Source organism: Diadema setosum, chromosome 11 (genome assembly GCF_964275005.1).
Source record: "Diadema setosum chromosome 11, eeDiaSeto1, whole genome shotgun sequence".
In the NCBI taxonomy this organism is placed as follows: domain Eukaryota; kingdom Metazoa; phylum Echinodermata; class Echinoidea; order Diadematoida; family Diadematidae; genus Diadema; species Diadema setosum.
In genome coordinates this window covers 17742954-17757572 of record NC_092695.1, presented here as the reverse complement: position 1 = coordinate 17757572, position 14619 = coordinate 17742954, and the positions used below count along the sequence as shown (strand labels likewise).

Here is a 14619-nt window from a genome sequence, read left to right as displayed (position 1 = left end):
TTCACATGCAAGCTGATTATTTCTCACAGACAGTACAATTGTCACTGGGGTGACTAGACCTTCCTATTTCAGTTGACATACATAAAAAAAAAAAATCATAATCAATAAATATGATACAAAACTACCAAGTCTCATACTTTCATGCTCATGCTCACCCGCCCTGCAATCATTTTCTCATGCCTCCTAGAAATAGAATATTGTGGCAGGTAGATCAAAAATGAACATTGGATGAGCAGTCAGTTTAAATGCTGAACTGAGTAAAAGGTAAATGTTTTCCTTTTTCTTTTTGTTGGATTGAGGATAGCTATATGGCTGTATCTTACAGCCATATTCCTTTCTAAAGTGATAATCCAAGAGGTCTCTAAAATAAAATTCTACCATCTAGTGAGTCATGTTAGTCATACATGCATTCTAGACTCATTCACCCTTGACCAAAATTTGAGAAAAAAAAGTGTGCACCAAATCGCAAAATTTCTCATTCCAAAATAAAGAAGGTCAATTTTTTTTTTTTTTTTTGGGGGGGGGGGGGAGAGATATCCACCCCCCCCCCCCCCTTTCAGTTTCTTCACTAAATCAGTTTCTCACTCCCAGCCAGTTGAGAAAGTTAGCATCTCTGAATACAAAATGTAAAACTTTGTTAGAGAAAGAAGCTCAATTGTAAATGTTTACAATTGTTTACCCGGTACTTTTTGTTATGAACATTAATATGATTGGACATTGTGTCTATTCACCAAACCTGCTTAATAAGGGAAATACTATAGTGTGAACATACACAATTTTTCACAATTTCTCGAAAAGTGATTCTCATTCTTTTAAGTATACTTGTTATGCTTCCTATTCTCTCTCATCTTTTAAAGCAAGTACGCAAGACTGACATTTAGCAGAGAAACTTGCTCTTTGATCTCAGGCTTTTACAGTTGATGAGTGTGACTGGCTTTTATTATTGTATTGTAGAAATTTTGGCCACTATAAAAGATGTCCATGCTCCAGTGCCTTGTGCATTTTTCAGTCAATAACAGCAATATCAAATGTACATTAAGTATGAACACTGTGTGTGTCAAGTAGCTTTAAATAGCAGATGGTATTACATACCAGGTATTCATAGTGTCAAGCTCATTCTACGTATACAAATGACATGTACCTCTTGTGGCTAGATAGATTCATATACTTGTTGACCAACAAAGCATACATGAAGACCCTCAATTATTGAAGCTGTTGACCCATTATTCTAAGTCCTTGGTGAGATTTTAATCCATAGTGAGGTCATTGGAGAGATGTCTATCAAAGTATCTATAGGCCTACCTGTAATAGCAGGAGCCACTCTGTTTAGGAGGGAGGCTTCTGGTTAAAGTGCGGGGTATATTGTATGCGTTGATGATTACATCGTAGTGTATTTTGCGGAGGATTAAATCCGGCCATGGAATTCACTCTGGGTGCCATCACGTAGCTTAGACTTTCATCACTTTGTGCCAGGGTGTATACAACAACCGCTGCTGACCTGGATTAACAGTGCCCTAACAATACAGTCCAGTGACACTGTCATATTGGCCATTATGCATTTAGGCTGTACTATTATATAGTGTACATATAGGTCTCACACCTGTTCAAGTAAAATGAATGCTCAAGGGCCTTGTCAATTTGTAACATCAAATATAACCGGGGAACAAAAATCTTTAAAAAGAAATAAAAATGCCAGCGTGATAAGAGCTTGTTATGTGTGGCCAATGAGGGAGAATTACATGTGCTCTTCCATTTGTGCATAAGGGCTGGGCACTTTCCTATCAAAAGGTACTCTAGTACTAGTAATAGTATTTGTTTCTGTCTGCATACACTGTGAAGTCTCTGGTCTTCATTTAAGAATCTCAGCAGGGTTAAAGGACAAGTTCACCTTCATTAAAGGGAATGCAAACCCAAAGAGCAATGTGGATTGAGTGAAAGCAGCAACATTAGTAGATCACATCAGTGAAAGTTTGAGGAAAATCGGACAATCGATGCGAAAGTTATGAATTTTTAAAGTTTTGGTGTTGGAACCGCTGGATGAGGAGACTACTAGAGGTTATGACGATTCTTAGTGGAAAACAATACAAAGAAAATATAAAGAAAATTCAACAAAAATTCACTTTTCTAGCATTATGAAAGAGCACTTGACTAACTGCATTCAGAAAGCAGGGGGAATAATTTCTACCCTTAACATATGTCAGTATCAAGTTGATGAAATCTGTAATTTTCATGAAAAATGAATTTTTGTGTAATTTTCTTTATATTTTCTTTACATTGTTGTCCACTCATACGTCATAACCTCTAGTAGTCTCCTCATCCAGCGGTTCCAACACCAAAACTTTAAAAATTCATAACTTTTGCATCGATTGTCCGATTTTCTTCAAACTTTCACTGATATGTTCTACTCATGTTGCTGCTTTCACTCAATCCACATTGCTCTTTGGGTTTGCATTCCCTTTAAGGATTGAGTGAATGCAGCAATAATAATAGAACACGTATCAGTGAAAATCTGAGGAAAATTGGACAATCCGTTCAAAAGTTGTGAATTTTTAAAGTTTTTGCAGTCACTGCTGAATGAGAAGACTACTACAGTGTATGATACTGTACGAGCTGAAATTTTCGCGTACAGATATTTTCGCGAATTGCTACTGGGAGGACATTTGCGCATGTTGTTAATTTCGCGGTTGCGACGGTCTAACTGAACGTAGCTATTTGCGCGTTGTTATATTCGCGTGTTGTTATTTTCGCGGTTCAAAGGCGATTCGCGAAATTCGCGAAAATAAAACCACCGCGAAAATTTCAGCTCGTACAGTATTACACGTGTGGAATGATATAAGGAAAATATTTAAAGAAAATTTCACAAAATTTCATTTTTTGAAAAAAAGCGCACATTCCCTCGACTCGCAACTGATGTAAGGGTGATATTATTCCCCCTGCCTTCTGAAAGCAGCAAGTCAAGTGGTCTATTATTATGAGAGAAAAGTGAAAAAAAGTTGAATTTTCGTTATACTTTCCTTTTATCATTTTATGCACATGACATCACATTCACAAACTGCAGTAGTCTTCTTATCCAGGGATGGCGGCACTAAGACTTCAAAAATTCATAACTTTTGAACGGATTGTCCAATTTTCCTCAAATTTTGCTGATGTGTTCTACTGATATTGCTGCATTCTTACAATCCTGATGTACAATGTATATGAAGGTTGACTTGTCCTTTAAACAATAGTATCCACACCCGCCTCCCCCCCCCCCAAAAAAAAAAAAAAAAAAAAAAATATGGATAGACTGTACCAAGCAAAATTTACATTGAATATTTCAGTTATTTTGTGATTTTTTTTTTTCATGTGTTTTTTTAGGTCAGATAACTTTCAGGTTTGAAACTGATTAATCTACCTATCAACCACATAAAGATACTGACAAATCAACACAGGGGACACACTTTTGTTAAATTGTTTTATTTTGCTGTGATTCACTATGGCAGTCATACCTTTGCATTTGGTTGCTATGCAATCCATGTGCTCCACCATACTGTTCCTCTGTGGCTACCTGACACTAGTCTTAGCATAGATCATCAGTTGCTAGTTTGATCGAATATCTTGCAAATTCCCAAGATATTCGGGTGTTTTAGATATTCTGTGAGGTTCCTTTGTGGTGGCTACACAATGGAAAGAGGAAAAATCCCAACAAAGGTTTTGCAGGTCTTGGGGAGATAACTATAGTGATGTTTATTCACGTTACCTGTTATCTGAAATTATGAGGTGACGAGTACAGCAAGAATCTCCCACCTCACAGCATGGACTTCCTTCTGCAAAGGATGTCCCTTGCAAGTTTTTACTCCTTTCTTTTCCAGTCTTGCCTATGTGATTGTCCTGACTTGCTCTCAAGTTATTGCTCTTTATTTTCCAAAACTATAAATGAAAATATGTTTGCAACAGGAGTGGAGCCTCTCACTGGAAGTAGGACTGACTAACAGACAGATCCTGGATAGTGTGAATGCAATGCTCTTTGTGCCAATATACAGATGCATGTGTGTGGTGTGGAGAGTTGTTTCATTGTTGAAGAAATTAATGTGTGTTCTGCTGCAATGTATATGAAAGTCAATCTTGTTTCCTGATTCTAGGAAACTTGCTGAATGGAGCATAAGAAATGTATTTACCATGTTATAGTTTTGAGTGCTGAGTTGCAGCTGAATAATAGTCTTTCTGCAGTGCAGATTGCATACAAGTAAAATTTGCCTGTGATAGATGGAGAATCTCGGGGATGTTTATGTGATGTTTATCATTAACAGTGTTTTTTTAACATTTATCATTAACACCTTTTCTGTTTGTCATCAGTTGAATATATATATATATATTTTTTTTTTTAAGAATGGTATGTACAGAAAAGTTTAACTGTTACCAAACTTTTTGTTGTAGCTCAAAATTATGGTTAACGGTCTTAGATGTGGATCTTTGTAGAGTATAAATGTAAATCATTCACTTTGTAACTTACTTGTACAATATCATGGACATTTTTCATCAGGGAATGGAGTTTGTGCCTGGTGCACAAAACACCCCCAAGTCTGAGTTCCAGCCAAGGAGTTCACGGCAGGACTTTGTGCCTCCAACTATGAGTGGACCACCGCGGTCCATGCCATCCACGACGGTCGGGAGTGGCCTGACTCTCAGCGAGTTCAAGCCGCAGCCCAAGCTCAACAGCCTCACGCCAGAGGTGCCTGAGTTTGTCCCACGCCCCCTGAGTCAGGGACACCTCAGCAAGGCTGGACAGGGGCCCATGGTACCGCCGGTCAGTCAGGGCCCCATGGCTAGTGTCATACCACGGACCACAGCTGGCGGGCTTGTGGGCATGTCGCTCGGCAGCGATTTCGTGTCGGGTCAGTCTCCCTTGCCAATGCAATGTCCCGGGTGTTCTGGGAATGGCATAGAATCTGTTGTACACAAGAGTTCTATTGACTTTCATACAAATCTGTACTGAAATTGTTTGCTTTAATGACATCAAGATGATTAGATTGTGTTCTTTCTGTATAAAGGTTATTGTAGAGTTGTAGATAGTCAGATATGCCAACTATGTTTAAGGGAGAGTAGATTTAAGCAACTTTATCATCGACAAAATTATGATTTGGGTTTTATTTTTTTATTAAGTTTTTAAAACCAGTTGGAGAGGTTTGAGGCAGTGAGACCGTTGCCTCATTCTAATTTGCACCAATGGTTACAACAGATATCACCATATGACATATGGAACTTGAAAGTTCCCCAACTTTCTCTTTTTATGTGCAGTGTTAATCAATCATACATTGTGTTCATTTGATTTTCTTATTTGGATAAAACTTGTCTTAATTGGTGTTTCTAATTTCATGTTTTTGTTAGAGTCAAGTGGAGGATGGAGTGATATTTCATTTTGTGTGATATAGGTAACTCACCTGAAATGTTTAGCTTCCTTACCTCTGTGCATGTTTTATAGATAAATAGATAATTCTGGTACCACATTACATGCTTGTTTGTTTTTTTCATTAACATGTTTTCCCCAGTAACATGACATTTGCTCCTGTGACAATTGCTCCAGTCTTATTTTCTCCAAGAACTTTGTTTGGGTTATGTTTGTGGGAAGGCTTTATGTTTGGCTTAGCATGCAGATATTTCATGGGAGCTATTATCACAGGAGCAGAAATGTCGTGGAACCGTTATCTTTTATGAATACATGTAGTATATGATTTTAACAATTCCTCTGCACATCTCTGCTCAGGTTCCCTCTCTGCTGGGGCCTCCCCTCTCCACTCCCCCGGAGGATCGCCAAGCATGAACAGGAAGGAGTTCAGGCGGTCGCAGGCCCCGGCGCCCATTGACTTGGAGGGCAAGGGGTCCTCCTCGTACAAGCCTGTGGCGCAAGAAAACATTGGGGGAACAACCTACTTCTACACGGACGATACCATCCCACTCCAGGGGGCAATGAACACAGGCATTGTAAGTTCGGGCCATTAGCCCCCTCCCATTCATTTGGGACTTGATGTTAGTATGTCAACAGGTAAATAATGCCCCATTTATACACAAAGTCGTGCACAGGAGTGCTCCTGAAGCACTTTGACTTATAATCCTGTGAGTGTGTTCATACAGAGAGCCCAGACCACAGGTGAAATGGCTGAGAGAGATATAAGTGTCATGGTAACCTTCGCAGTAACCTTTGGGAACTTCGAACATATACTGATGCACAGCGTGTACCACAGCTCACAGTGCATTACACTCTTCCTATAGTTTTTTTTTTCCACATCCCATTGACAGCCAATAATTTTGCAGTTGGTGTTGTGCTCAAGACAGTTTAGTGCATGTACTACACATTCCCCTTCAACCCGACCAAATCGTGGTCACCCCTTCTCGAGTGCTGCTAATGTTGGTGACCATTTATACACAATTTAGAGCGCTTCAAGAGCACTCCTGAACCTACAAATGTAGCCTCGGGAGGGATAGAATCGTAAAATTATTTCAGGGCCTAATTATCTGTTCATACAGAGTTTAGAGCGTCTTAAGATGTCCTGCATGAATAGGGTGAAAGAAAAAGGCAAGCTTGATGCCTTAGCTTAGTTTTGTCATCATCAATGCAACATGCTCTGCTGCCTCAAAAATTGATACGTGTGATAGGCAATGATGAAAGTGTCATATTTACCAAGAGTAGCCTCTTCAGTGATAGCAATTCTGGACCACAGGGCCTTGGCGGTATCGTGATTTGAGCATTGTTATGTACTCATTTATACACTTATATGAAGAGAGACATAAAGAGTCTAGCATTTTTTAAGGGTGTAAATACACAATAGGCAGGATTTATCCCAGATATTCTGTTTGGACAAAGTTTTTTTAAAAGCAGCTGTATACTGAGTAAAAATGAAAATGATACTACATTACATTTGTAACACACCCAATACAATGATGCGAAACGCAAAGCAGAAGAGACAAAAGAGAAGGAAAGGAAAAATGAAAAATAAGAGAAAACAAACGTGTCAAATACAAATTTTATGTAAGTATTTAAAAAAAAAAAGAAGAAAAACAATGCTTCATTGTGACTGAATTGAAATAGTACATGCTGTAGGGAGGAAGACAGTACTTCATGATAGTTTAGTTTCGTTTTGGCAGTGAAACTTTAGTGAGATGACCACATATCAATGTGATGTTTTGTTGTTGTGGTCTGTATTTCCAAGGGGCAAGAAAGAAAGAGTACAAAAAGACAAGAGTAAATATTTACCCAACAAATCAACAAATGAAGGGTCGTGGCCATGAAAGCTGGGCATGATATCAAATTTGGATGAGTACACATTGTGTGAAAGGGCCAATAATAAGATGGAACATGATATTTGAAAAGGAAATTACCCCCTATATCACTCTTCTCAGGTTTCTGAAACATGTTATTAGACGTCATACGTAATAAACAGTTCTGAATGACTTGCTAGACACACAGTGTAAAATTCCATGGGGAATCAACACTCATGTCAGTTTGCAGCTTTTGTGAATCGGTTGTCCTTTAATGATAATTGATACAGGCATTATGAGAGAATCAGGGAGATAGTATTTAGGGAAGAAGAAAAGCTGTCATAGTACCAGCTGGTTTGGACGTACTTATGTTGTTGAGTGTTGATATTTAAAGCTTTTTTTATCCCTTCCTTTTATGTCTGTACAGTAAGGTTGCTACAGACATTGTACACAACATAAATAGAAATGTTATTAGATTTCCTTTTACATGTGTACATTTACACTGTATGTATCTGTCCAAAATGCAATTGACAGATATGCCAACTGTTACTTTTTGCAGTATTTGTAAATTGTTTTGAAACTATGTGTGTTTATTGCATTATTTTTCACCAAAAAATGAGCTATTCAGCCCCTAGAATACTGCAGTGCTGTTTGCAATATTGGCATCCTTGTGTAATGTATAGCCATCCATTTTTCATACATTCAATGATGGAAATATAACGCAAGCATTTGTAAGACTTTGTTTCAGCAAACTTTGCTCAGAGTTTAAACTTTTACTGTAACTTTGGGGATAGGAATTCACAGCGCTCAAATTTAAAAAGTCAGTGTTCATACAACAATTTTCAAAATACAGTTTGAGCATCATCCTTCATAATCATTTCAAGACAGCAGTACATTCAACGATATACTGCTCACACTAGATATACAGATGGCACGCTGTACATTTCTGCATGCACAACATTGAAGCTGCCAGAAGTAGCTAATTGTAAAGTACTCCCATTCAATGTTGGAAATGAGTGTAAACAGTTACAGAAAGTAAATGCTTTCATTCCATCAAATGAAACTCAAGATGCCATAATGATAGGTTCTGAGACGTTGAAAGAGCGTAATATACTCAACACTGTATGCGTGAATGGAGCACCTTGTTTTTGGAGTACTTTCAGATACATTTCAGATACTGCTGCTGGCTTCATGACGAGTGTGCTGCTGCTATGTCTGGTGTGTATATATCGACGATTGCTGCACTGCTTTTATAGAGGGCAAAGTATAATGAAAGGTCAAGGGTGAAAGGTCCTACTATGGATGATTAAGATTTTTTTTTTCCCCCACTAACTTTGGGGTCGCCCACAGGTCATGCCCTCATTCCACGTGTACCCTTCGGTGCCGGCCCATGTGGACTACATGAAGAGGAATCCCAACGGGCCCTCCTTCTTCATGGACGAGGAGATCAAGATCGACCTGCTGAGCAAACAGGCCCAGTCCCTCACCCAGCTGGAACCCACCGAGCACCCCAGTGAGTTTACAACCTGCTTACCCATCATTCAGCTCCAGTCTGTTCTACAAATTGAGTTCCAAAAATGATTGAAGTGTTATCACACTCTTCGTGGCTACAAAACCAACTTACTCTAGCACCTTTTGACAAATATTCTGTACACATTTCTTACAATCATCTGTGTGGATGAGAAATACATCTATCTACAATAAAGCATATTTGCTCATTTGTGAAGAAAGTGTAATTTCCAATTTTGTGAAGCAACAACAATGTTAGCTGAACATTTTCAAACATCTTCATCACCTTTGAAAAGTGTTATTTTGTTTCATCCCGTTCTACCTAAATTGTCTAATATGTAGTTCACATTTCTTTCTGATCTTTAACCCTAAAAAGGCCGGGGGGGGGGGTTGAATCAACCCCCCCCTCGACATTTTTCGCGACTACTCCGCCGCGCGAAATTTTTTGACCGCGCCGTTCGCTGACTTTTTACTTTCAAGTCTTGCGCATCTTTTGACACCATTTTCACGAAAATCGCGCATACCATTACGACGCTGCATGACGTTTTATACATGCCTGTCAGGCCAAAAATGGCTTGAAAACGTGATTTCGTGTATAAAGTCTATGCAAATGGAGTTTTCTCTTCTTATTCATAAAGATATGATTATTTTCACTTTTATAGGCTGAAACTAATTAATTGTAGCATAATTATGCTCGAAATAGGTTCTGTCATAAATTTTGCGGAAAAAAAATGATAAAGAAAAGGTCGAAAAAACAATGAAATACATAAGAAATTTATTATGATACCAATTTTTTTTTTTCAAGTACATTGTTAGGAATGCTACAAAGAATGTTTTCACCAAAAATGAAAATTCTAGGAGCTTTAACTTCTGATTTAGAGGAAAATGTATGATTTCATGCATATATTAGCATAATTAATTATTATGACGAAAATTTCCATTTCTTTTTGTATAGCGTGGTAGAATACGCCACAGGCAATGCACGTGCCAAATTTCATGGCGATTGCGCGATCGATGGCCGAGATCTCAGGGGGGGGTTGAATCAACCCCTCCCCGGCCACAGAACACCCAAAAAAGCCCGGCCTGGTTAGGGTTAAGGTTCCATCAGCTTTTGTCCTGTAGCAACAATGAAAGGAGACTGAAACCCAAATATATGTGTGGATTGAGTGAATGCAGCAACATTAGTAAAAAAACATCAGTGAGAGTTTTAGGAAAATTGGGCAATCGGTTCAAGAGTCGTGAATTTTTAAAGTTTTCGTGCCGCCATGGCTGGATGAGAAGACTGCAACACTTTGTGGTGTCATGTATGGGCCATGCTACTAAGGAATATGAAGAAAATTCAACATATTTTCACTTTTCTTGTATAATGGAGGAGTACTTGACTTTATTTACCTTAAAATATGTCAGTATCAATTCAAGGGAATGTGAACTTTTCATTCGAAAATTACATTTTGTCGAATTCTATTTACATTTTCCTCGAACTTCGTTGATGTGTTCTACTCATGTTGCTGCATTCACTCAATGCACATTTATATTGGGGTTTCATTTCCCTTTACAATAGACTCTTCAGTAAAGGTGAAGCTGTCATGCAGAGATGAGCCATAGAGTTATAGACCCACTAAGTCTGTTGATACACAGTGTTAATGGTAGGTGCCTTGATGCTTTGTAATGTGCTGTAAAGTACCTTGCAAAACACAGATGATGTCTTGCTTTTGAGGTCATAAATTTGATCTGGCGTGACCAGCAGCAGCTTTCGTTACTTGCCTGTATGTTGCAGTGGAAGGATTTTCAATGTTGATGTGATTATTCAAGAAAAAGGGTGTCACAGTGGGACGAGGTACAGACAAACTAGTCTCTAACAAAAAGGTAATGGCCATGTTGTTGCAACAGACATCCCCCAGGAGGTGGACAACTACCACTCATTGTACCCCCTGGAGCCACCTCCCAAGACCCCCATGGACAAGTCCAGCACCTTTGGCTATACCACCACCTGCTACAAGGCCATCAACAAGAAGGACAGCAAGCTCTACTGCCTCAGGAGAATACATGGTATGCATCACATACTCTCTTTTGTCTCTGATGTGAGTTTGTTATTATTGTTTGCTTGCTGTTGTTGTTGTTGTTGCTGCTGCTGTTGTTGTTTTGGACATATTTTGCATAGTGAATATTACATAATCACCCTTGAATGTACCCTGCATAGTTCACATGACACCAAGGATTGGAAGAGAAATAATGAGTCAATTGTTTTGCTTCTCTTTGTTTTGTTTGTTTGTTTGTTTGTTTTTGTTTTTTGTTTTTTTTTTCAAGTTTACTGTCAGGATGTTGTGTGTTATTGTCCAGCTTTCATTTTTGGTTTTGCTCCCTTGACATTGTATGCTGCGGCAGTCATGTGAACCTTGGAATTAATACCACTTGGATACCACTCTCTCTTGTTTTCACAGACTTGATATTAAACTTGATAAGGACACAACATTTGACTTCTCTCTCCATATTTCTCTTTATCATTTCCTCTTCTTTCTTTCTCTCTCCCCTTGTCAATACACTTTCCCCTGTGCCTCCATACACCACACATGTAATATTTAGTAAGACTGAGGTCAATCAAGTCTCCACTAATTATTAAATGATGGCGTGGATTTCCCCTTTTGTTTCCTGCCCCCTCAGACTCTTGCATTATGAATTGTTTATATCCTGGCAGTGGCGTTTTATGTTGTTGTGATTATTGAAGTTTCAATGTGCAGAGGATGTCACGACTAGAGCAGTGCTAATGTCGCAATGCTGCTGTGTACATCAACAATCTATGTATGTTCTGTGTGGCATGTGTGAGTGTGTATTGTCTTTGTGTCTTTTTTTTTTTTTTTTTTTTTTTTTTTTTTTGTCTGGACCCAGAACAAATGACATTGGAACTAATCCAAGCAGCATAATGGAATATTTATCATTTGCAGTTCTCCTTACTAGAGCAATGATATATAATGCAAACTTTGGGATTCTTTTATCTCCCATAGTTTTGAGGTGATGTTGCTTAATTTGAATTGCTGTTATCTGTTGCTGGTTAGATTTTCTTCCAAGATTATGATATTCCAGCAATAATCAGGAATATCTTTAATGAAGCAAGCTGATGTATGCTTTGAAATATGCAGATAATGTAAATAAACAAGTGAATGTTCAAGCAGCACAAATAGTAGGTGTCATATTTTCAACCAATCATGTGTGCAGGTGCCACAGAGCTTTAAATTCAGAAATGAAATTGTGCACTCACTGACAGCTGTATGCACTAAAAGATGTTGGCACAGCAATGTGTGTGTTGGCATTATGTGCATGTATATTTAGTGTACTTCTTTAGTATTCCAAAAGAATTATATAGTATCAATGCAGTTGTCAAAATGTTATCAGGAAGTATCTGCTCATGTAGACATACAGCATTGTCTTCTTATCAGTATGTTTTGCAACGTTCACTTCGGGTGGTTTCCCAAAGCACATCTGTCCTATGAAATAATAATAATAATAATAATTATAACTATTTCTTATTGAGCGCTTTTACAAGCCCTGATCAAAGCGCTGTACATACATCAACGTACAACATACACAAAATTTAGGAACAACATAATTACAATTGAAACAGTTCAGTCTTGAGTTTCCTTCTAAACATTACTTCTGAATCACATAGGCGGAGTTGTTTTGGTAGAGCGTTCCAGACAACCTATCCAGCATATGAAAATGTACGTTCAAAAGCTTTGGATTTTGCTTGTGGGATTCATAGGACTGTCTTATCATTTTGTGACTGGAGTTTCCCTTGTGCTCGTCACACTTGTCTTTCCACATGCCAACTGTTCCATTTGGTGTGTAGGAACCTTCTTTTCTCTCTCTCTCTCTGGAAAGAAAGAGCTTGATTCACTTCTGAATTCCAATTTTTGTAACCGTGTGCTGATGATAAACTACAGGAGATGGATTGATTGGTCCTGCAAATCCAGTCCCTTACATATTTATTTTGCTGTAAGATTGGCAAGGATGTTACCCTCCCATCCATTACCCCACAATCTCACACTGTCTCATTGTTTCATTGATGCCACAGGTTTCCGGGTAGGAGTCACACAGTGGATGGTGCTGGTGGACAAGTGGAAGAAGCTCCAACACTCCAACATCGTCTCTCTCAGAGAGGTCTTCTCCACAAAAGCCTTCGGAGAGCATTGTAAGTTCCCAGCGATCCATAGAGGTCAACTCTCAACTGGCTGTGGCAATAGGTCAAATTTACTATCATTGTTTAGCCTCCCCCTTTCGGGTGTAGGTGAGCAGCAGTTTAAAAGGAAGTATGAACCTGCTCAGATACAGCTTATTCAAATACTGTATACACCATATACTTAGTGAGTCTAAATTTTTGCAAATCGGGACTTCCCATTGATTTCGCGAGTGGTTAAATTTGCTATCGTGGAGTCCTGTACTGAACGGAGAAATGTATACGTGTGCATCACGTCCATATCGGGATCAGAGTCATTATTTTTTGCATGTCTTTGAATTCACGAATAGTACCTGACTCATGAAATTCACGAAAATAAAACCTCGCGAAATAATTGGCTTATACATTATTAGTTTTATAAATTGTTTCATAACACTGTTGTCAATAATTTGTTTTTCTCTTCACAGTAAAGACAAATATTTTTGACTCTAGAAAGGCATATATGGGATTTTCATGTATGTTTGCTCCATTTACCATAGTCATGTGATATTTAGTAATCTCTAATTAACTATGTTTTTGTTAATGAAATAATCAGAATGTCTGGTCGTATGTGAAAGGCCGGTGCATTTTTGTCTCGCCCACCGGAGGTGAAGGCGAGACTAAGGGATCCAAATGTCGTCCGTCCGTCGTCCGTCCGTCGTCCGTCACAAATGTTAAAGTTTACCTGCAAGACTCTCTTATGATGCATAACTTGGCAACTGTTACAGCAATGGTACCCAAACTTGGATGATTGAGGCACTAGGGGTGTCTTCATGTTATGGTGTTGTCAGAGGTCATGTGATGATGTCAAAGGTCATTTGAGGTCATATATTAAAGAGTATGTGCAAGACTCTCTTTTCTATGTTAAAGTTTACCTGCAAGACTCTCTTTTGACAAATAACTTCACATAAGTTGCTTGGATTACAACCTAACTTGGGTCATAGATGCACTGGGGGTACCTTCATGTTATGGTGCCGTTGGAGGTCACAGGATAAGGTCAAAGGTCATTTGAGGTCATACGTTAAAGTTTACTTGTAAGACTCTCTTATCACACGTAACTCGACACATGTTGCTATAATGGCAATCAAACTTGGGTGATGGATGCACTGGGGGTACCTTCATGTTATGGTGCCGTAAGAGGTCACATGATAAGGTAAAAGGTCATTTGAGGTCATACGTTAAAGTTTACTTGCAAGACTCTCTTATCACACGTAACTCAGCACATGTTGCTACAATGGCAATCAAACTTGGGTGATGGTAGATGTCTCTTGGGAAGTTGAAGGTAACCACAAGGTCAAAGGTCACAGATGGGTCAACGAACTTTTAGGGCCCAATGTTAAGTTTTTAGGGCGCATTTCGTTTATGGCTCATAACTTTTGATCCCTTTGTCCGTTTGTGACCAAACTTGGATGGAAGATGTCCCTTGGGGAGGTGAAGGTCGTCACAAGGTCAAAGGTCACAGACAGGGGTCAACAAACTTTTAGGGCCCAATGTTATGTTTTCAGGGCGCATTTTGATTGTGACTCATAACTTTTGATCCCTATGTCCGTTTGTGACCAAACTTGGATGGTAGATGTCCCTTGGGGAGTTAAAGGTCATCACAAGGTCAAATGTCACAGAAAGGGGTCAACAAATTTTTAGGGCCCAATGGTATGTTTTTATGG

The 14619-nt window shown here is 38.8% G+C and overlaps 1 protein-coding gene across 1 annotated transcript in view; it reads left to right on the top strand.

Annotated features, from left to right (window-relative positions):
• LOC140235325 (PAN2-PAN3 deadenylation complex subunit pan3-like) overlaps window positions 1-14619 on the top strand; it is a gene marked incomplete at its 5' end in the record, with an annotated part of 41319 nt that overhangs the window by 15068 nt on the left and 11632 nt on the right. The window contains 5 exons of the mRNA XM_072315349.1: window positions 4523-4874; window positions 5744-5961; window positions 8587-8749; window positions 10636-10794; window positions 12815-12931. Coding sequence (XP_072171450.1) covers window positions 4523-4874; window positions 5744-5961; window positions 8587-8749; window positions 10636-10794; window positions 12815-12931 — 1009 coding nt within the window. The remainder of the gene's footprint in view (window positions 1-4522; window positions 4875-5743; window positions 5962-8586; window positions 8750-10635; window positions 10795-12814; window positions 12932-14619) is intronic.